Raw genomic sequence first — 21,555 nt, 5'->3', positions numbered from 1 at the left:
CGACATTCCTATGGTCAACAATAGATTTCATCTGCTGAGAGAAATCTTTAAATCCCCAACATGGTGCTATTCACTCCCAAAGACTGCTGCGTTTGTGAGGAACAAGGAGCATTGAACAACGGCCACTCATCATCATATTTCAACACGATTCACTGAAGACAATCATTCGGTGTGCTGGCAGGAGAACTTTTTGTTTAAAAAAAATCATTTCTTTTGCTTTCATCAAGTCGACATTAAGAGGTGCTCGAGCGTCTACCGCGACCCTGCTCTCTTATTTCGTGTCTGCATGGATGGGTATGATCGAAGGGGAGGATGGAGTTCTGTAAGAGAGACCATGGGGAGGTAGGGTGTTGGTTAAGGCAGAGAGAACACAAGTTGAGGTAGATCGGGCGTCGGCCAGAGAAGACTGCTTATTTCGCGGGCTCCTTGGCAGCGGCGGCGTCAGTGGTGGCGGCAGCAGCAGCGGCGGGCTTGCTGGCGGCCTCGTCGCCCTCGAGGGCGGGCATGTCGTCCTCGTCCTCGTCACCCTCGTCGTCATCGTCGCCGCCAAAGTCGGCACCGCCCAGACCACCAGCGCCGAGCTTGGAGAAGTCGATGCCGCCAAAGTCGCCGCCGCCCATGCCGGGCATGCCACCCATGCCGGGCATGCCACCCATGCCCTCCATGCCGCCCATACCGGGCATGCCACCTGCGGGAGGGGAAATCGAGTCAGCAATCATTGTCGTGGATTGAAGAAATTTCCTTGCCCAGAGTGTCTGGTAAGGATTGACTTGTTACTTACCCATGCCGCCAAACTGGGAGAAGTCCTCCTCGGGAGCCTCCTCCTGCTCGTCCTCGTCGACCCACTTGTCAAAGTTGGTCTTGAGGAAGTGGACCTTCTTGGACTCCTTGAGCAGGCGGGGCCAGTACTCTTCCTTGAGCTCCTTCTTCTGGAGCTTCAGCTCAATGTTCTTGCCAGTGTGGTTGACCTTGCTCTCCTCCGTGTCGATCTCGCCGTACAGCTCGAGGTCGAGGTGGAAGTCCTTCTTCAGGGTGTCGGAGTGGCCATCAAAGGTCAGGCCCGTGGGCTTGAGGTCGAGCTTGAGGCTGGAAGCGGGGACGTCAGGGACGGTGATGGTCAGGTAGACGAAGTTCTTAGTGGCGTCGGAGGCGCTGGAGCGCTGGGCCCAGAGGACTGGAGGCCGATGTTAGTTCCGTCTAGGTCGTGACCGCCACGCAGGCCAAGCTGATGTTGAGAACATACCCTCGGGAGTTGCCTTGGTAGCAGACATGTTGTATGTGTGTGTGTGTGTGTGTTATTCGAAAGGTCAAAGCGGGATGCTGTGAAAGAGGGGTACCAAAAGCTGGTGGTAAGGACTTTGCTTTTTGTCAGAAGAGTGTTGCGAGTAGTGGTGGTGGTGTGGTGTCGAGGGATGGGTAGGTGAGAGCAGTGGCTTACCGGTCAAGTTGCTCGAGTTGTTGAAAAGGCTGTGGCCAGGTGATGGAAGTGCTTTTGCGATGACGGGCGATTGGAGGGCAGCACGGTCGGGAAGCTTCCATAGAAGGTCCGAGAAAGTGAAAGATTTGGCTAGGCGTGGGGATTGTGGGCCCCGGCAAGGCTGCCGCCTCAGCCCCGCCGATAGAGGGGTACCTGCGGCCATACTGCCAATGTCTGCAACGGCAAGTACCGCTGTACTGTTGGAGCTGGGTGCATGGGCTGGTGGTGACGTGTGACTCGCTGGAGCTCCAGTGGTCCCTTGCCTCTGTGATATGTAGCGAGGCAGGGTTCAGCCAGACATGCTGAATTGTCAATGCCATTCTGAAATCCAAGGCACTCACAGCTGCGGCTTCTGAATCGTGCTGCTTATTCCTTTCCGCTCCCGTCTGGCTCTGCCCGTGACCTTCATTCTCGGCAAGACCCCTCTGTGAGCGGTCGTTCTAATTGGTAGAGCAACGCTGAAAGGAAACCCCAGCCCCTTCCCCCCTCGCTCCCTCCCAACCACCACCAACATGTCTCTACCAATGTAGGTACCTGGGTACCTACCCAGGCACCTCCTACCCAAGCAGGCGTTGACCTACGCCGCCATCCACATTGGTATCTTTTCGGTCTTATTGCCATGTGAAATGGGATGTCTGGCGCCTTCACCTTGTGCACTAGATGGATCATTGTCGTCGTCTATTTGTTGTCACAGGGCCATGCTACAGATCCAGTGCCGTTTCAGTTTTGGACAAGCACAACAGCGTCGCAACGTAAATGGGTTACAAGTAAACCCTTGCTTTCAAGGTTGAGCGCCGTCTGGCTAAGCGATAATGACATCGCTTTGGTTGCGCCACTCCGTTTTACCAGGTTGGTCATCAATAAACACAAATAGCATCTGATAACTGAGCAGAGGAGAAAAAATATATCCAAGATGGGAAGTGGGTGGAAGGCCGTAAGTCCCATGCCATGAAAGCGCTTTCAGTCTCAGTACAACAAGCGAAGTACTCCATCTCAAGATACCCTGCATCAGCAGCTCGCCAGGACACAAATTTAACCAGTGCCCTCCGTCGGATCCCAACTAGGCGAGCATGCGCGCTTGAGATCGTCAGCATAACGTAGCTGGTCGATGAATCGCTTTCCGTTCTTGTCCTCGTTGTTCTTGCATTCGCAGAAGCTTTGAAATCATATCAGTGACTGCTCCTCTGCAATTCTTGGCAAGGAAGGGGGAAAGGGAAGGGGACCAGTCTTACAGTGTACCGTCGTGAGGACCTTCGCCAGGGTCGTTGATACGCGTCAGGAAATATTCCACCCCGCTGTTCCAATCTTCCGCCTCGTCGACCAAACCAACAGGTATGGAAAAGGTTCCTGGGAGGTCAGGTTTCAAGTCCCTCCAGGTATCCCAGTTGGGCTTGGTCAGGATCTCATCGAGTACAACGGAACCCGTGTAATTGAAGCCGAACATGTTGTGCGTCTCCACAGAGCTGGTGATGGCGTCAGAATGTTTCAGTCTGAAGGTGAGGCCGTTTCCCTCGGGGAAAATGTTGTAACCAGGAGCGTCTCGGGATCTGAACTCCCAGCTACCGAGTGAACGATAGGGCTCGTAGCTGTTGCGCATGGTCAATGTATGTCAGGACACTCAATTGGGCTGTAGTAGCTTCAGGGCCAACAAACCTCTGCAGGAAGTAACCCCGACCGTCATGGTACGCCTTGAGATTATCATCAATGTCTGCGGCGCCATCGTCGACTGCGTTGTTGTGTTAAAGCTGATCAGAAACGTCGGGTACACTGGTCAAAGGAGCTGCACCCCGGGGTCTTGAGACTCACACTCCTTCCGTGTCATCTTGTGGCCGACAATGAAGACAAGCGAATTCCTCCACGAGTAGTTGAGAATGCTGGCATGGAGGAAGGCAAAGAACCAACTCGCCAACTCGGAAGTTCCGATGCGAGGGACTCCATCCTTTTCACTCTGGCTGAGAATCGGAATCTTATCGCTGTTGAGCCACGCACCGTTCTTGAACACGTCGTCAAGAATAATTTTTGCTCCTTCAGGTCCGTCATAATGGCCCTGCTTCAGAAGGGTGTTATGCATTGTCTCGATGGCGGCGGCGCTGTTGTTGAAGTATCGGAGAGCCGACCCTGGAGCAGAAGTTAGCACATTATCCTGTCTCCTGAGGTCTGCAACTCTTGTTTCCGGAGAGGGTCATCCTTCAGCGTACTTTGCAAGATCGGCGGCATAACGGAGAGGTTCGTCCTTGTTCTCCAACGCATTCTCGGCAACTCCGCTGACGGCAGAGAACAGCCCGTTCGCGATCAACTCGCCTGTGTCGGAACCTGCCATGGCAGTTCCCACACCCAAGATGTGTTCCGTCATCTGCAGAAGCGCCTTGATGCCGACGTCTTCCAGGCTGGGCTCCGGGTAGTATTCTTCGAAGACGCGCTGCATGGCGTTGAAATAACCTAGGGTCGAGCTGACAGCCTGGTACATGGCTTTGTAGTAAGAGTGTAAGTTGTCAAGCGACTTCATGATGAGATGAGCTCGACCGCTGCCTTTGCTCTTGCTATAGCCACTGCAGTCGTTAGGGAATCCGCAATCACCGAGGATGGGGCAGGACACGCTGTCGAAGCCCCATTCGCTTGCGAAGGCTCGTGGGACGCCATCGTTGGCATTCGAGTCGAACGACAGCCACCCTGGGAGGAAGAAGAGCGCCTTATCAGCTGGATATGCTCTCTTGGACAGCATGACTGCATTAATTTGGGTGAGTTACTTACATGACCAATACGGAGTCGTCTCTGCGTCGTTCCACAGCGGTGCATCGAAGATTCCAACACCAGAGTCGTGCTCTGTTGAGGGGTGGCGGTCCGTTAGCATTTGTCGGTGACTAGAGAGTTCCTTTGCCATTTGATTCTCTGTGGGGAACATCGAGTACAAACTTACTCTTGATATCTTCGCACGTCGAGTCGCCATCAATTTCGTCTCCTTCCCCGCCACCTACAGGTTCAGGAGCACGCCAGTCGCAAGAATTGATGTACGCATGAACAATACCGCTTCCGAAGACGACAAGGTAGTCGTCCTTGCCGTCTCCGTTCAGATCGGCGTAACGGACGGGACCCTGGGGGCTGGTGCCCGTTGAAATGGTGCCCATGTTGGCCCAGTTCCTCGCCCGGCCAATATCTGGGATGTTGCCCGTGTTGTTGTATCCTTTGACGGCGCCTCCGACGTACTGGATCAAGTAGTCGGCCTTGCCATCGCCTGTGATGTCGGCGAAACGGACCTTACTCCCAGGCTCGCCCACGCCGGTAGCTACTGTGGTCCTGTAGCCCCAGATTCGGCCGCCGTTCGTTGCCGGGATGTTCTTCTGATTGAGCCAGGCATCCACAGCGCCTCCGTCGAAGACGACAAGATAGTCCGCATAGCCGTCTCCGTTCAAGTCGGCGAAACGGACCTTGCGGCCGGGCTCACCCACACCTTCGGAAATGGTTTGACCTGTCTGCCAGATGCGGTCTTTGCCCTTGTCTGGAAGGTTGCCATTGTTGAGGTACGCCTTGACACCGCCCTCTCCATAGACCACGAGGAAATCAGCTCGCTTATCGCCATTGACGTCGGCAAAGTGAATCGTTGCAGAGGACAGATCTTCGTCTAGACCAGGCGCAATCTCTCCAATGTCATCCCAGACGCCGAGTCCCTTGTTGAGCCAGGCTCTTGCGCGGCCCTTGTGATTGACAGAGACTATGTCGGCCTTGCCATCGCCTGTGAGGTCGGCGAAGCGTAGACTGGCGCCCTTTGTACCGACGATACCGAGGTTCTTCCACATTCGGATGCTGCCATCATCTGCCACAGCCAAGAAGTCAGACTGGCCGTCGCCGTCCATGTCGGCGAACCTGATCATGCTGCCAGTCACGCCGCTGACGCCGGGCACGATGGTGCCAAGATCCAACCAGTTGCGTTGCTCTCCGTTGCTGTTGAGGTTTCCAGTGTTGAGGAAGGACTTGACGGCGCCGCCGTCATATACAATAAGGTAGTCTGTAGGAGCATTTTGTTAGCGACTCAAGTTTGTCGTGCAGCGAGACTTGCAGATTCCATTATTTCGTGACTTACCAGCCTTGCCATCGCCGTCCAGGTCCTGAACCCGAACGCGATTCTCCGGCACGCCTTGAGGACCTGGGGCTACAGTCACCGCTGCCTCCCAGTTCCTCTTATTTTGATCCTTGCCGTTGTTCTGCGTGTTCCTTGCCCACTTGACAGCACCACCAGAGTATACGACGACATAATCAGCGAAGCCATCGCCATCCATGTCTCTAAAGTTGACGTTCTCACGAGGTGCCAGCCCGGTAGCCCACTGCGAGTCAAGGGCCTTGAACACATACTTATCCGTGTTCTTCCACACCTTTGCAGCGCCGTCCGAGTACAGGACGATCAAGTCTGCCCTGCCATCGTTGTCGACATCAGCCATGCGCACCATGTCGCCCGTAATCGTCGACCAGTCGGGGTTGATCTTGCCGATGCTCGTCCACTGATTGGGCTTGCCGCCGTTGATCCAAGCTCTGACGGTCCCGTCGTCGTCCGCCACGACGTAGTCGGAAATGCCGTCGCCATTGAGGTCTGCCAGTATGACTTTGTTCCGGCGTCCATTCTCGACAGGGCCCCTGATGGTGCCGACCTCTTCCCAGACGCGAAAGCCATCAAAGACCTGGCCCTTGCTCTCAAAATTGCGTCCACCGCAACCGGCAGATCCAGCACCGGCGGGCGCATCCTCCCAGCCAAGTCCCATACCCGAGAGCTCGTCTGCGTTCACTTTGGCCGGGGCCTTGATCCAGCCGCGCTCGTGTGCCTCCAGGATGGCATTGAACCACGCATCGGCCATCTTGCCGTACCCAGCATTGTTGGGGTGCTTTCTGTCAGACAAGTCGCCGGCTCCAATGGTGATGGGCACAGCGAGCACGTGCTCTCCGGCCTTCTGCTTGGAGGCGATCAAGGTCGTGAGCTGTTTGTTGAAGCGATCGGTGTTGGCATTCATGCGAGCGTCGTTGGCCCAAATGACGGGCGCGACGAGGACGACAGTGTTCGGGGAGCCCTGAAGCAGGTCATCGATGATGCCTTCGATGAGGGCCGGCGCTTCGCCGAGGTCGACCTCCTTGTCCATGTTGTTGGTGCCCGCGTGGACGAGGACGACGTTCGGGCGAGCTTGAATCGAGCGCTGCAGATAGGTCCTGATCTGCCGCAGGTACTCTCCGCTGTGCCCCTCGTGGTCATTGTCCGCCATGGTGCCGTGCCACATGCTGCCGATCATGTCGACTGAGATTTCCGTGTCAGTCCCTTGCGTTGTGAGCTTTTGCCGCAGGCGGTTACGGTAGCCGTTGTTATCGCTGGACCCGCTGCCCTTGGTGATGGAGTCTCCGAGCGGCATGATACGAAGGTCCGGCAGAGACTGACCGGCGACCAGGGAAGCCATGCCGGCCGCGAGGGCGGTCGCCCAGACGAGGCCATGGCGAAAGCCTTGGAGAAGGCATGGTGCTCGGGGATAAGGGGTAAAGGAATGACTACTGTTGTCCGAGATGCCAGGTGTAAGCCAGCATTGATTCACCTTCAGACGAGCAGCGGGACGGCCATATATATACTGTCTCGAACCTGGGTCGGACGGCGAGCTCGCCGCGGCACATTTCCATCTTCTGGACATGGGCATTTCCGCAGTCAGCCCCGCGACGTGGGCCATTGCCGTTCCATCTCGAGCTAGTCAACCCGAAGGATCGCAAGAGCGACGGGTCGTGACAATGAAAATAGAACACAAAATGAAGACCAGCGCTGCGCGACTGAAAGTGCCTCATGCAGGGGCACTGAACGACCGCGATTCTTCCGGCCGGCCAGTCCATAGCCAGACAAGGCTGCTCTCCTTCCTAGCATGTCGCGGGTGGTGCGCGTGATTGGCCGCCCAGCAGCCTTCCGGGGCGCGGTAGTTTGGGCAGAAGCCGTGGGTTAAGATTAAGAAAGGGCCCCTGTCCCGGACGAGCTGGCGGGGATGGTGATCCCTCCGAAGCTTGATTTCCCCATGTCGATTACCGAGGCTTGTGCTGCTCCAGAATGCAGAAGACACAATTGCACGAACTTTTTCCTGGAAAGACTGTTTCTTCGAAAGAATAAAAGGGCATGGCAGCTCCTCGGGACCAGCTATACTGTCGCGAACGTATTCACATTCTGCTTTGTGTCTTAGCGAGGCCATTGCTGCATGTTCACTATGGGCAGGGTACAAGCTTGAATGTTGTTACCGCTTCTGGGCGTAGTATCCGCCCCCAACTTTTCGGACGACAATGCTGAATTAGATGCCGCTAAGTCGGCCAAGGATCTAGAAAATCATACGTGGATATGACACAGCCTGGTTGACAGGTGCCATCAGGGCCCAACCGCAAAATGAGCCTTGAAGGAGTGCATCGCCGGTCCCAATGAGGGAAGTGATCGACGATAATATCCACCCACCGAGGTCTTGCATCCAGTCTCTTGCGATCTGTCAATCGCGGCGCTTCCGTGTGTCTATCGGCAGCCGCCTATGCTGTTTCGGTCCTCGAGGCGGTGGCAGAATGTCACGATTGGCATGGCACGAGATCCGGCTCCCATGTCCAGGCGTGACTCGAGGAGCATTTGCGTAGCTGATATTTGACACTAGGGAAAGGCTTGTGATCAATGTGTACTGCTGTTCAGGGGCGGCTTCTGTGAGCGGGATCCATCTGGAGTATCTGCTGTGCCATAATGGAACCTGAAGATTCGTCAAGGTGGGTGCTCCGTCTCGTCAAAGAAGAGTCCAATCCAGCTGACTAGATCCCACCCGGACGGGTTGGCGGAAGGCCCGTGTTGCACCGACATTGGTTTTTGCGAGCTGTGTATTCCCTTTTGTCGGAAGTTTTAAGTAAAGAGATGAGCGAATATGTGAGTGAAAATCATTATAATTCATAGAAAGATGAATATTCGGCCGCAAAGCGTTTCTTCATCATGTCCAACATCCGTCATGCGAAACAGGCGATGGATCAGACCGTGCATACGTGAGAGTGTTATTCTTGGTAAGGCGGATAGGCTTCCGCAGCCCTGCGGATCATATGATTCTGGAACATAGTCCCAAGGCATATCTTGTGAATACCTTCAAGGCCTAAGATTCTAGAATAGACCCTAGAGTCCTCAAAATCCAGGGCATCCTAATTCTCCGGGTTCGCCGCCTCTTGAGATCACCTCCAAGGATCACCAGCACTATAGAGTCTCCAATCAGGTGGTTACGGTTGTTCCAAGCAAGCATGTCCCTACTTGAAGCTTCTGACCGGGCGCTGCACATCCTTATGAGCAGCATCCAGAACACGGGATACACCAAGGTGCAACGTCTGGAATGGAGAAAACAAGATTGGGTGTAAGAACTGTCCCTCAACGAACACCTCACTTCTTCATCTTTCCCTATCAAGCTATGCGTAGCGTTTTGTCAATCGCAAATCCTTCAAGACGATCCACAGCACCAAAAGCGTCTCCGATGAAGAGCCCAGCAAAGTCACTGTTCTCCAGACAACATCGCTTCGACATGTGAAGCATGCCCTTTGCCCAGCAATTCTTATTGCGGTATGTAGGTAGGCGTCTGCAGATAACAGAGATCTGATCACTAGATCTGTTGCGCTACAAGCCCCAACTCCCATCGCCACATTGGCCACATGTATGCATCAGAATCGAAAAAACTGTTCACGCCCCTAGAGAATAACCCATATCGCAGAAAATGTGTCTATCCAATCAAGCTTTCAAGGCCCTGCTCGCGGGCTGGTCAATCATCATGGCACACGACGCACAGCACCCTGGCCAAGATGAAGGCATTAGCACCTTGATGGCCACGGTGTCTTATCCGGAGGGCAGCTTCTGATGAACAGCTCTAGTAGCAAGTTCTGCTGGGAAGGAATCATAGGGAAGACGCCGCTAGGATGCCGTCAAGGTGAAAGTGGCCGGATGCAATCACGGCACCCCGAGGCTTCTTCTCCCGAAATCTGCGCCGACGCCGTGCCCCACCCTGCCGCCCACTCCGGCCGGCGGGCAGCGGGGACTGCGGGGTCGGGCGGGTTAAGGTTAAGTTGGCCGATCTCCACCGACAGGTTCCTCACCTTCCTCATTCTGCCTGGCGTTACTGTATCGCGACTCGTCGAGGGACCAAGATGACGACACAAGTTTCTTGGTATTGGGCATCGCAACGAGCAAAAATGCATGTTGCTTATCAGCGCTGTCGGGTTGCATCGGACAACTGGGCCAAGGACCAAGGGATCGGCGGCACCTTTGGAGGCTGTGCTCAGCGATGTTCATCTTATTTAAATAATGGCTTGGGCCGTCGAAATGGGGAGGTCGCGGAGCTCGAGAGATTGCCATCTTTCTCGAACCCACGCTGGAGATAGCCTCTACTCAATTCGAAGTCCCTCAGTATGCGCCTCTCAGCGTCAATTGCGGCGGGCCTGGCCCATGTCGGACTCGCAGCGGCACAACTTGCTTACGCTGACAACCAAGTCACGGTGCTTCAAGACGAGGACCATGTCGCGACCAACTTTCCCGAAGTCGAAGGCATTGAGCTCTTCTCACCGGCCTTCGTCAGTCCAGACACCGTTCCCGAAGCCTTCGCCAATGGCACGAGCGGCCCCACGGACGAGCTGACGATGGATCACTTCCTCCGCACGCTCGCCGCCCGCAACGACTACATGACATACCACAACCCTTCCTTCCAGTCGGAAGAGGGCCGCTCACTGCCGTACATCTATCTCTCAACCTCTGAGAAGCCGGGCAGGAGTGGCAGTCTCAAGAGCTACGCCAACAGCACGCGGTCGAACGACAAAGTCCGCATCTGGATGCAGGGCGGCGTGCACGGCAACGAGCCGGCCGGCGACCAGGCGCTGCTGGCGCTCCTCGGACAATTCGACGCCAACGCGACGTGGGCTGCCTCGATCCTGGAACACGTCGAGCTGCTTGTGCTGCGCGCTACAACCCCGACGGCGTGGCATACTTCCAGCGCTACCTCGCGACCTCGTTCGACCCAAACCGAGACCACACCAAGCTCGCGCGGCAGCAGACGCGCGACATCAAGAAGCTCGTCATGGACTATGCGCCGCACGTAGGCGTCGACTGCCACGAGTACACGGCGACGCGTGCCTACGGCGCCTCGGACCAGTGGCACGCGGCGCAGGACGGGCAGTTCTCGGCCATGAAAAACCTCAACATCCATGCTGACATTCGCGAGCTCTCGGAGACGCTTTTTGCCGACAGCATTGCGGCGGCCATGGAGAGCCGCGGCCTGCGGTGGAGCCCCTACGTCACAGGCAACGCCGGCAGTGACGACGTCGTGCTCGACGAGACGAGCTCGGATGCCAAGATGGGCGACACATCGGTCGGCCTCAGCCAAGCCGTCATGTTCCTGACGGAGACGCGCGGCATCCGTCTCGCGGACCAGCACTGGCAACGACGCGTGGCGACGGGATTGACGATGGTGCAGGCACTCGTACAGACGGCAGCTGACAATGCAGAGCTCGTCTATGACACAGTCGAGAGGGCACGCGCTGATTTCATCTCGAGCGACGAGGCCATTGTCATCACGGACTATGCGAAGGCGACGAACATTTCCTGGCCCTTCATCGACGTGACCAACGGCAGCATTGTCGACGTGCCGGTGACGTTTATGAACACGACACCCGTGACAGCGAACCTCACGCGGTCGAGGCCGCAGGCGTACGTCTTCTCGCGGGCGTGGCACGACGTCGCCGACAGGCTGCAGGCGGCGGGCGTCGTGGTGGACGTGCTGTACGGCGATTTTGAGGGCCAAGTCGAGGCGCTCAACGTGACGAGTTCGATCGTGGCGGCGTCCAAATACGAGGGCGTCGTGCGCACGACGGTGACGACCGAGTCTGTGAGCAAGGAGGTGAAGATCCCAGCGGGAAGCTACTGGGTCAGTACGAGACAGAAGAACGCAGCACACGCGTTCAACGTGCTGGAGCCGGAGAACATTGACTCGTATGTCACGTTTAACATTCTGCCGGTGGACGTGGGCGATGAGTATCAGGTGTACCGCGTGCCGGTGTGAGGGAAATGGAATAAGCGTAGGCAGATGCAGGGGACATCAAGCTAGTCCGGATAGGTTTCGAGAGGGTGGTGACTGATGTTAATCCCGCAACCGTAGCTTTGCTTTCATCAATCGGCCAGATGGCAGAGTGGTCTAATGCGATAGACTAGAAATCTATTCACTTCGGTGGCGCAGGTTCAAATCCTGCTCTGGTCGTTCTGTTTTGTTTACCTGTGTCCGGAGAGGGGATTGACATCGTCCTCTTTTGGTGTTACTGTGTATGGGGAGGAAATGGAAATAACCATATTGATGATGCAGAGGAAAGGGGTTTCTCTCTTTTGCTTCGTACCCCTCCGAGTGAGAGAGGAGGAGCAGGAGAGGAAGAGAGGAAAGGAAAGAACGACGGAGAGGCCCAAATACGTGGCCAGTCGAGTGCAGCTGGTGGCACTCAGCGGGGTATACGTACTGGCCCCGGGCCACAATGACAAGCCCCGATAAGGCCCCACGTCACTCTCGCCCGCCCCCAGCCTCAATCGCTCTTCAGGCTTCGCCAGTCAGCCAGTCAGTGCAAACCTATGCCTCGGCCGCAACCTCTGCCACCTGGTGTGCCGTCCCCTTGCCCAACACCACGCCAGCACCACTGATACGCTTTGGAAGCTGTGAAGCCTCGAGGCTTCTTCTCCTTTTGCCCGCCATGGAGACTATCCGGGCCATGTTCGCCAAACCAGACCCCCAGGCCCAGGTGCGTTTCTGGCCCTCCCCTCCCTCCCCCTCCCCTCCCTCTCGCCGCGACGAATGAACGCCAGCAAGAGAGACGGCTGCTGACGGCCAGCGCCTTTCAGCTTCGAAAATGCAACACGCTCCTCCGCTCCAACATTCGGAAGCTCGACCGCGACATCCTCGCCGTCAAGCAGGTCGAGGTCAAGACCAAGAACCTCATCATCGCCGCCGACAAGCGCGCCCAGCGCGACCCGACGCGCGCGCGCCAGGCGCAGAAGGAGGCCCGCGACTTTGCGCGCGAGCTGATCCGCGCGCGCAAGACAAGCGCCCGGCTCGTGACCTCCAAGGCCCAGCTCAACAGCGTGCAGATGCAGGTCAACGAGGCCTTTGCCGTGCGCAAGATTGAGGGCTCCATCCGCGCCAGCGTCGGCATCATGAAGGACGTCAACACGCTCATCCGCCTGCCCGAGCTCGCCGGCACCATGCAGGAGCTCAGCGTCGAGCTCATGAAGGCCGGCGTCATCGAGGAGATGGTGGGCGAGAGCCTGCCCGAGGAGATGGACCTCGAGGGCGAGGAGATCGAGGCCGACGGCGAGGTCGACAAGGTCCTCGGCGAGATCCTGAAGGACCGCATGCCCAAGGAGAAACTGCCGACCGTGCCTGTTCACCAGGAGCCCAAGCAGGCCGAGGAGGAGGACGAGGAGGACAACGAAGCCATGATGGACCAGATGCGCGACCGTCTCGAGGCGCTGCGGAGCTGAGACGAGGGACATCAGACGGAAGCGCAGACGTCGAAAGACGAGAGGCGAGAGAAAGACGAGAGGCGAGAGGCGAGAGACGGAAGGCACGGAAATAGGCGCGGTCTGGTTATCTGTCTGTCTATACGCATGTGTTCGCGGGGGGCGTTTTTGGAGTTTCTGCGGGTGACCGTCTTCTGCCGAGACGAGGCTGTGGCCACGAACCTCGAGACTGGGAGATACGCACGGGACGACTTTATGGGGGGGTTCTTCGACGTGGGGTTGTCGTCCTGATGCATTATGGCGCGATCGCAAGACGATGCGCCTTCACATCCACGGTGGCTTGTTCTAGACTAGTATCAAATGGGACCTATCTTCGCCATAATAATTGGTGTTTGTCACGCGTCATGCCAGGCGAAAATGGTTGATCCTGGATGGATCACCACAACGCATTGCTCTATCGTGAAGTCCTTTTGATCGTCTCAATTTGCCCTCTCTGCCGCAACGGATGAGCACATCTGGGCCGGCCTCAGGAAGACAGCCTCATCTTAGGTACCTTGGGTAAGGTGTATATATAGGCACTACGCACAAGTGACATTGGCCCCACTTTGAAAGAGAGGCAAGAAAGAGAGCAATATCACCCTCACACATTCCCACCCCCCACACGATGAACATCGTGAGAGCCATCCAAGCGCAACTCAGACCAGCATCCGGCCCGCGAGTCCAGATCCTGTCCGATCTCCACCTCGAAGTCTGCCAGCAGTATGCGTCCTACCGCTTCCAACCCTCGGCACCGCTGCTGCTCCTTGGCGGCGACATTGGCCGCCTCATCGATTACGAGGGCTACCTCCACTTCCTGGAAGCCCAGGTCGCCCGCTACCAAAAGGTCTTCCTGGTGCTCGGCAACCACGAGTTCTTCGGGCTCGGCTACGATGCGGGCCTCGCCCAAGCCCGCCGTCTCGCCGCCGAGCCCAGCCTCGCCGCCGGCCTCGTCCTGCTCCACAAGACGCGCTGGGACGATCCCGAATCCGGCCTGACGATCCTCGGCTGCACGCTCTGGTCCGCGCTGCCTGAAGACAGCTACGACCTCGCCAGGGCCAGAGTCAGCGACTACGCCCAGATCCACGGGTGGACCCCCGCAAGGCACAACGAGGTCCACGCCGACGAGGTCGCCTGGCTCCGCGAGCAGGTCGCGCAGGTCACGTCTGGCGGCCGACAAGAAGGCAGAGCGCGGCAGCTCCTCGTGGCGACGCACCATGCCCCGTGCGTCAAGGGCACGTCGCGGCCGGAGCATGCGGCGAGCCCCTTGTCGTCCGCTTTCGCAACCGATCTCGTTCATGAGAAGGCCTGGGCCGGGATCAAGGTCTGGGTCTTTGGCCACACGCACTTCTCGACGAGCTTTACGCAGAACGGCATCAGGCTGGTGGCTAACCAGAGGGGCTATGTTCTCCCCAACGGCAAGACGTTGGAAAACGAGAGCAAAGCCAAAGGCCGTCAAGCGTTCGACGCCGCAAAGTTTGTTACTCTGTGAGCTCACAGTTTCATGGAGCAACATGAGTTCAGTGTCCTCGTGGCTGTTTCTGCTGCCCCGCTGTCCATCCTTGTCGAAACGAAGTGCCGCTCATCTCTAATGCTGAGAGAGGGCCGGACTGTCCGGTGCCTAGGATGTCCTCGCCAGTTCCAGCAAAGTCAACTCACGCGAAGTACTCAAATCTTCCGCCACAGAAGCACGCGTTCTTGTGCAAATGAGAGAGAAAGAGAGAAAAAGAGAGAAAAAGGTCATGGTCAAATGCCAGGCTAGATGTCTTTGTAAGAGGACTGCAGAGCTGATTCATCCTCCCCTCAGCAATATTGATATTGTGACCATGCTAATGCTCAATTAAGCCTTCGTGTCGAGAAAAGCCAGAGGCTCTATAGAACCGGGTTCATGCCATGATATAGATTGTCCAGGGTCGGATCGCGTTGCGCAAGCAGGGAAATTAGCTTCAATATGACACCGAGGAAACTCTGTCCTTCCCCCGAGCCGATATGCTATCGAAAGGCCTGGTCGTCTTCTTCAGTCACCCACCGTATGTGTTTCGGCCACAAGACTGGCATTGGCGCCCAAGGCGTTCCGTCAAATTCTGCGTCACACGACGACAAATGTACAAATCTGCACGAGCAAAACGTAAAAAGAAATGAAACACGTCATTCCATTCACTCCAACGCGTTGGATGTAACGTCCCCCGATCCCCCGAGGGCCAAAGAGAACACCCCACCCAAAATCGTGACGAGACTCAAGAGCCCCCCCCCCCCGGTCGGGCTGTGAGCAAACCAGCGCGCCCGCTCGGCATCGCTCAGCATCGATCTAAGCACATCTAAGCAGTGCAGATCCCGTCCCGCCACATCTTATTCATCCCGCCCGGCACCCCAACAGTGGGGCCGCAACGCGATATGCGCAGCGGGGTCTTCCCTCCCATCTTCGCCGAGCGGACTTCCGCCTATTCCACTGCCTTCCCCCTTCCCCTTCCGTTCGAGGGGCCGCACGACGCTGAGTAAAAGCCCCATCCTCGCGATCGTGATTCTCAGGTTGGCCCCCTGGCTGGACCGAAAGACTCGACAAGGCTCTCTTTGGTTCGGTCTTGATGCCTTTATTCGGGCTTAGCCTGCCCGGCGGTCAAGGTAACTCATCGTGACCAAGACGAACCGGGGCGGGCAGACAAGTGGTTGTGTGCATCTTCCCGCGCATCAGAAGGAGGGGTGCGTCACACGGGGAGGTATTTTGTGGCAAGAAGGCCGCTGGACGACGAGGAGGCGGAGCACGGCAGACATGGAGGGGGAGGGGATTGTTCGGGCTGGCTTGGCTCCACGGATGAAAAGCTAATAGACCGATGTTGCTGGATCGCGGGCTTGGGATGGGCGGAGACAATCAGATATAAAAGGAGAGTGAGAACCTCACACCTCGATATCATGTATCCTCCCTCCTCAGCCAGTCCAGCACCAGCACCAGTACCTCTCAGCCTCATTGACCGTCGCTATGAAGTTCTCCGCCACCCTCAGCCTCGCCGTTTCGGCCCTCGTGTCTGCCGTCGCAGCCAAGTCGAATAACGGTAGGTGTCCTAGCCATGAATCTTAGCCTGACGTGTAGCTGTTGAACCTGTGACTGACCGAGCTCTCACAGCCTATGTCCATGAGCGCCTCGACAAGAACGACACGCTGCTGCTCGTCGTCGATATCCAGGAAGGCCTGATCAACATTGCGCGCGACTTTGACCCGACTGTCTTCCGTAACAACTACCTCGCTCACTCGAGCCTCGGCCGGGTCTTTGACCTTCCCGTCATCCTGACAACGTCGGCCGAGACGGGCCCCAACGGGCCCCTGCCGGAAGAGATCTTGACCTTCAACCCTACGGCGCCCCTGATCCGGCGCAACGGCGAGGTCAACGCCTGGGACAACGAAGAGTTCCGCGACGCCGTCCGCGCCGCCAACAAGACGCAGATCATCCTCGCCGGCATCACGACCGACGTCTGCACCGCCTTCCTCGCCCTCTCCCTGCGCGCCGAGGGTTACTCCGTCTGGGCCAACCTCGAGGCTTCGGGTACTACGACCGACCTCATCCGCGACGCCTCCAACGACCAGATGCGCGCTGCCGGCGTCACCGTCACGAGCACCTTTGCCATCGCCATGGACCTCATGCGCGACTGGCGCAACACCCCCGGCGCCCCGGAGCTGCTGCCCTGGCTTGACACCTATTACCCCGTCTACGGCAACCAGGCGCGCGGCCACCGCGCGGCCGTCGCCAACGGCACCCTGCTGCCCGGTCAGGACACCCTTCCTCTCTAAATTGGGGGGCCGGGGATGGTTCGGAACCTCTGCCGGCAGTGCGTCAGCCAGTCATTTCAACGGCGCCGTTGCTGCGTTTGATGATCTTTCATCGCCAGGGAGGCCTACATGGTGACACAGTAGGAGCTGAAGCGCATGCAAGGGGGAAGAGCATGACTCTGATGAGGGATAATACCAGAGCGCACCGCTTGACTCTGGCGAAGGCCAATGCCAAAGTGCACGGTAGACTTTCGGTCCCCAGAGCTCATGTAAGGACGTAGGGAATAGATGGCATAGCACAACACGTAATCTGCTACGAATCGAGGAAAGCAAAAATGCACAGTCGTTCCAGGCTAGATCATGTCATGCGTGTGCGCTATGTTTGTGCAATGACCTTCAATGCAACGGCAAAAGCCATGACTCTTGTGCTTGTGAACGGACTTCCGTCTCACACATGTCAAGCACCTCGGGATGAACCCCGACGCATGGACAGAGGTGTAGATGTAGAAGACCATGCGTGATTGCAAAGTTGGATCCCCGGTGCATGGTCGAAGCCCCCCCCGAAAACCGTCTACAGCCCTGTTGGCTGCTTGATAGCGCTAGAAGGGTCATCGAATCCTTCTGCTATGGAGCTAGAAGGGTTTTCCTCGGGAAACGAGTCAGTACTCCGACGATGGCTCTGACCCTCTTCAGTCTCCATTGCCACTACACCAACCGGGCGGCCCCTTCTTCTCGGGGTCGTTCGTAGGCTACGAGTCGCAGCCTTCTAGGCTGGCGCTGGCGCTGGCGCGGAAAGTCAGAATCTCGACAGGCGTTTCCTCATGCGGACCGCACAGCTAGGAGACGTTTCTATGCCGACGGTTGTCCGCCTCCGTGTGCGGGGCAATGTCCCGGTCCGACTGGCGCCAAATGCCCGAGGAGGGCCGACACATGCCAACCCAGTCTGTCTGATTACGGCAACCTGTCGGACCGAGGGAGTGCGGTGAGTGCTTGACTCGGGAAAGGTCGTGAGCACCAGCTGAAGTCAACGTGCATCATGGTTGTCACACAACAGGCGTCGTCGAATGAAGCGGCAGGCATTAGACCAAGGTGTCGGACAGAATCGGTCGCCTTGGTCTTGTAACTTCGAGATGAATATAGAGCAGGGGTGGGCGGTGGAGAATCGGGATGTGAGTCGTAAATGTCCTGGCGGCCGGTTCTCGGTTCTTGAGGAGTAGTGATGACGTAGCTGCGATATGGATGTAACTAGCAAAACAAGATCGAGATACCTGGAAGCTGGCTTCGATGCCGCGCACTGGCTATGTATCGGGTGCATCCGGCTGCCCATGGCATCCCGCGTATTGGGCATGACTTTGATTGCCGTTATCGGTATGTCATGCTGAGAAGGTTATTGTGTCGTGCCGCGAATTGCGGTGAAATGTAATCATGACCCTTTCTGTTTGGAGTAAACATGGTCGACCGTTCTAGTCGTGGGGTCGGAGGATGCATCAAGGTCAAATGACCAATAAGGCCATATTTTGCGCGTCTGTCATAATTCAAGGCGTAGGTAGCAACGCACGGGACCAACAAGCTGCCTGGTTTTGAGGCAGCGGAAAAGCAAACGTGATGTCGAATGTGCTGGGCGCACTGATACGTGACCAACCACGCATTAGAGCGTCGCAGGTGCTCAGCACGGGGGTACCACAAAGGAAATCAACTCGACGGACGACAGCGCTAAGATCTGTTATGTATCGCCAACAAGTGACCTGAGCCTTTCCACGCCAGGCAACATGTGATAACGACAGCGATTGGGGTCGTCCAGCAATCGCAGAGTTTCATCTGGACTCCTGACTTCGAGAGGGGGTCACGAGTTGGACGAGGACCGCGTGGGATGTCTCTTGTTCATCCCACGCCTCCCTTCCCCCACCTATTGCAGGTAAGGCGGGTTACGCGGGGGGCGTGGATCTCCCATGCTGAGTGCGGGACGTAGCAGCAACGTTGTGTGAGTGAGTGGAGGGGACCTTGCCGAGTTACTGCGATGAGCCAACAGCTGCTCGGGACAAGATATTGCGGTGGTCGCACGTGAAGACAAAGTAGGTTAAATTGGTCACCACGCTTGTCGGCAGCGCTGGCCCCTGGTCCGACGCTTTCCAAAAGGCGCGTCGCGAGGGTTAAATGACCTGCCCCGAAAGGCAACTGACAGCCGTCATGCCGCCCTCGTTAGATAGTATTGCTCTTGCGGGATTGCCATCTCCTGCCTGTCCTGACAGAAAGGCCTGTCCGGTAATTCGGATTGCGTGCTGGTTCCAGCATATGTAAATGGGCCTAAGGAACGAGTCTAGAAGGAGAGGAGCCGACGAATGTTGGTGGTCAAAGCATCGAGAATTGGTACGCTTCGTAGCGCATATCGTCCACTCACCAGTAGCAGCCGAAGCGGCTTCTCGCCCATTCGCACCGAAACTGCCGAGGGCGCGTACGCTTCGGGGAAAGTGATTGAGCAAGTGGCCAAGCGGTCCAACAAGCTGGCAGGGCCGGCCCAGTGCTGCGAAGTGCTCCAAGGGTCCTGGGGCCTGAAGGGGCCGATCGCTACCAACTTCACAGGCGGGGCCTGATGGACGGGCATGGACAGGGAGGGAGTGCCCCCAAGGAGAGTCCCCGTCCGCCTGGACCCGGAGATCGAGCTCCCGCTGGAGGAAGGATTGAGGCGAAAAGGGTCCTGGAGTCGCCGCCAAGGGGATCGAGGTCCCTGCTTCTGCTTTGTTTGCTTTGCTACTGGTGAAAGATCTCGGATCGTCCAGCCGCCTGCCTTTCCGGAAAATCTACCGCCTCTTTCACCCCTCAAGCCCCCTCATTCCCCTCGCCGAATCCCCTGTTGAACGACCACCTGAGATTGTGAGCGGTTCTCGGACGCTCGAAATCGCGGGCTAGCCATTGATGGAGCGGTCGAGTCGATTCCAACGCTTTGTTGAGGGGCCGCCGTTGGTGCGCCGCAGGCTGGCGCGGCTTTTCACCCAGACGAACAGGTGTAGGTTTCGTCTTTCGTCGACCTGGTTGGTGGACTTGACTGGCGACTCACAGCCGTTGTGTTGAGCGTCCTCTTCCCTGTGGACAATCACTCGTCCAGGCATCGAGGGCGCAATTGTCACGAGTCAGGGTCAGCTGAAGTAAGCAATCCATCAATCAAGCTACAGTATCGCGGCGGTCAGTCACCGTTGGTTTGCCGCAGCGGCTACAGACACTGCTGGACGGTGGAGGCGCCGCTGGGATGGAATCCTGATGGCGGTGAGTCACTTTGGGGTGCCGTTGAACAACACACAAGGACAGGTCTTTTGAACAACGATGCATCGTCACCGCCCCAACGCCATTCTGCACCGTTGGATCGATGCGATGCAGATGTGACTCTGATGGGACGGGAGCGGCGGGAAGCGGCGGGCGGCGTAGGTCGGGCAGGCAGAACTGAACGGATGCCACTGAGCGGTGTTGTGGTAGGGGACACACGAATCCGGATAGCGACCAACCAAACAATGTTGAGGGAGCGTGAGTGAGGCCCTGAGGGAATGCTGACGATGCTACGGCGCGGCGAGGCGTTGGCCATTGGAACTATTGCCAGGCAACGTCGCAACGGGGTGCGTGTTGCTGATTGTGTGGCTCGTAACCGAATCGACTGGCATTAAGTGGCCACCCTCATACTCGCTCACGTACTAACACAACACACCCTCCCACCCGGTCGGCGACGCGTTCGTTTGCCTGGCTGGCATCCAAAAGAGACTCGGCTTTTGGGAGTATTCCACCTCAATTCCACCAAGGCACACACTTTCCCTCGGCTTCGCATCGTCAGAGCAGGCTAGGCGCAAACCCCGCGAATGGAAGGGCGACGGTTTAGCACCAGCTTGTGAGAGGCTGAGACGCTCCGCCAGTGCCCGAGAAGGCGCGCCTAAGACGGGAGAGATGACTCTTTCAGCTCGACTCGTCTCGTCGGCCGCAACCAAACCAGTTTTGGATAACCGTGACACTCAGGGCAACCTGTCTCTGGGCGCTGCTGAAAACCTGGGGGTGGAGGAAGAAATCGCGGGGGACTGGTTTCTGAATTTGGACGCCATCTTGTTTGCTTTGCCTCGTTAGTCTGGCTGTCTATGGTTTGTTGTCTGGTTGGCGTCCTTTCGTCTTCTTGGTTTGGCGATTCTGCTCAATCGGATGACACCGCAAGGCGATCATCGTTCCTTCTGACACCCCATCCCTTCCTTCCTGAGCCGGCGGCCAGACCCGGGCACCAGGATGCAGGCAGGCAGGCAGGCAGAGGTGATTGTTCATCAAAAGCGAGGTTTGATGACGGTAACTTCCTTTTCTCGCCTCGTCCCAGCAAAAGGACCTGCCTCAGACTCACTTTCCTTGCCTGCCTCCCTGCACACCCAGGCCTCGGTAGGTCTGCCTGCCAGATTCAGCATGCGCCTTCCCGGCTGGATGGATGATGGGATGGCATGGAAATGGGGGAAGGACCGAAGCACGGTTGGCACGGGCTCCTCGCATCTCGGGGAGGAAGCCGCGAGCGGGAGAAGGAAGGAAAAGGTGGGGCCTTCTGTCAAGGGGACAGCGGCGCCTGCCTTTTCGCATCTCAGACAGACCGAACGGGGAACCCAAGCGGGATTGTCTTTTGGCGCGGTACGTACCGATGAAGGGAGGGGGGAAGGGGGGTCGCATTACTGACTCACTGCCTGATGTGTATACTGGGAAAGCAATAGCCCAGGTTGATTGACAGCTCACTTTGGGGCGGGCGGGTTTGCTCCCGGGGCGGTATTGCTTGCTTGTGCTC

General features: G+C 57.2%; 6 protein-coding genes and 1 non-coding gene across 7 annotated transcripts; 5 read left to right on the top strand and 2 right to left on the bottom strand.

Moving 5' to 3' along the window:
- Window positions 1–410: 410 nt before the first annotated feature.
- Window positions 411–1,271, bottom strand: VDBG_05238 (wos2; the record flags this gene model as incomplete). Its single annotated transcript, XM_003004079.1, has 3 exons — window positions 411–688; window positions 782–1,174; window positions 1,244–1,271. The coding sequence occupies 3 exons, from the start codon at window positions 1,269–1,271 to the stop codon at window positions 411–413; spliced, it is 699 nt and encodes a 232-aa protein (XP_003004125.1).
- A 1,238-nt stretch (window positions 1,272–2,509) lies between these two features.
- VDBG_05237 (FG-GAP repeat domain-containing protein) lies at window positions 2,510–6,909 on the bottom strand (the record flags this gene model as incomplete). The annotated part of the gene is made up of 6 exons (XM_003004078.1): window positions 2,510–2,633; window positions 3,131–3,203; window positions 3,284–3,567; window positions 3,676–4,147; window positions 4,395–5,480; window positions 5,556–6,909. The coding sequence occupies 6 exons, from the start codon at window positions 6,907–6,909 to the stop codon at window positions 2,510–2,512; spliced, it is 3,393 nt and encodes a 1,130-aa protein (XP_003004124.1).
- Window positions 6,910–9,886: 2,977 nt separating this feature from the next.
- On the top strand, window positions 9,887–11,529 carry VDBG_05236 (carboxypeptidase; the record flags this gene model as incomplete). The annotated part of the gene is made up of 2 exons (XM_003004077.1): window positions 9,887–10,411; window positions 10,465–11,529. 2 exons carry the CDS (start codon window positions 9,887–9,889, stop codon window positions 11,527–11,529), a joined length of 1,590 nt encoding a protein of 529 aa, XP_003004123.1.
- A 113-nt stretch (window positions 11,530–11,642) lies between these two features.
- Window positions 11,643–11,724, top strand: VDBG_15107. Its single transcript has one exon. It is a non-coding gene; the product is annotated as a tRNA-Ser (tRNA).
- Window positions 11,725–12,202: 478 nt separating this feature from the next.
- VDBG_05235 (vacuolar protein-sorting-associated protein) lies at window positions 12,203–12,989 on the top strand (the record flags this gene model as incomplete). Its single annotated transcript, XM_003004076.1, has 2 exons — window positions 12,203–12,250; window positions 12,351–12,989. The coding sequence occupies 2 exons, from the start codon at window positions 12,203–12,205 to the stop codon at window positions 12,987–12,989; spliced, it is 687 nt and encodes a 228-aa protein (XP_003004122.1).
- A 643-nt stretch (window positions 12,990–13,632) lies between these two features.
- Window positions 13,633–14,496, top strand: VDBG_05234 (ser/Thr protein phosphatase superfamily; the record flags this gene model as incomplete). Its single annotated transcript, XM_003004075.1, has 1 exon — window positions 13,633–14,496. The coding sequence occupies one exon, from the start codon at window positions 13,633–13,635 to the stop codon at window positions 14,494–14,496; it is 864 nt and encodes a 287-aa protein (XP_003004121.1).
- Window positions 14,497–15,981: 1,485 nt separating this feature from the next.
- VDBG_05233 (ycaC) lies at window positions 15,982–16,787 on the top strand (the record flags this gene model as incomplete). The annotated part of the gene is made up of 2 exons (XM_003004074.1): window positions 15,982–16,054; window positions 16,126–16,787. The coding sequence occupies 2 exons, from the start codon at window positions 15,982–15,984 to the stop codon at window positions 16,785–16,787; spliced, it is 735 nt and encodes a 244-aa protein (XP_003004120.1).
- Window positions 16,788–21,555: the final 4,768 nt, after the last annotated feature.

Source organism: Verticillium alfalfae, genomic scaffold (genome assembly GCF_000150825.1).
Source record: "Verticillium alfalfae VaMs.102 supercont1.6 genomic scaffold, whole genome shotgun sequence".
NCBI classification, from domain to species: Eukaryota; Fungi; Ascomycota; class Sordariomycetes; order Glomerellales; family Plectosphaerellaceae; genus Verticillium; species Verticillium alfalfae.
Note: the sequence above shows the minus strand (reverse complement) of the source record. Positions and strands in the feature narration are given on the sequence as shown.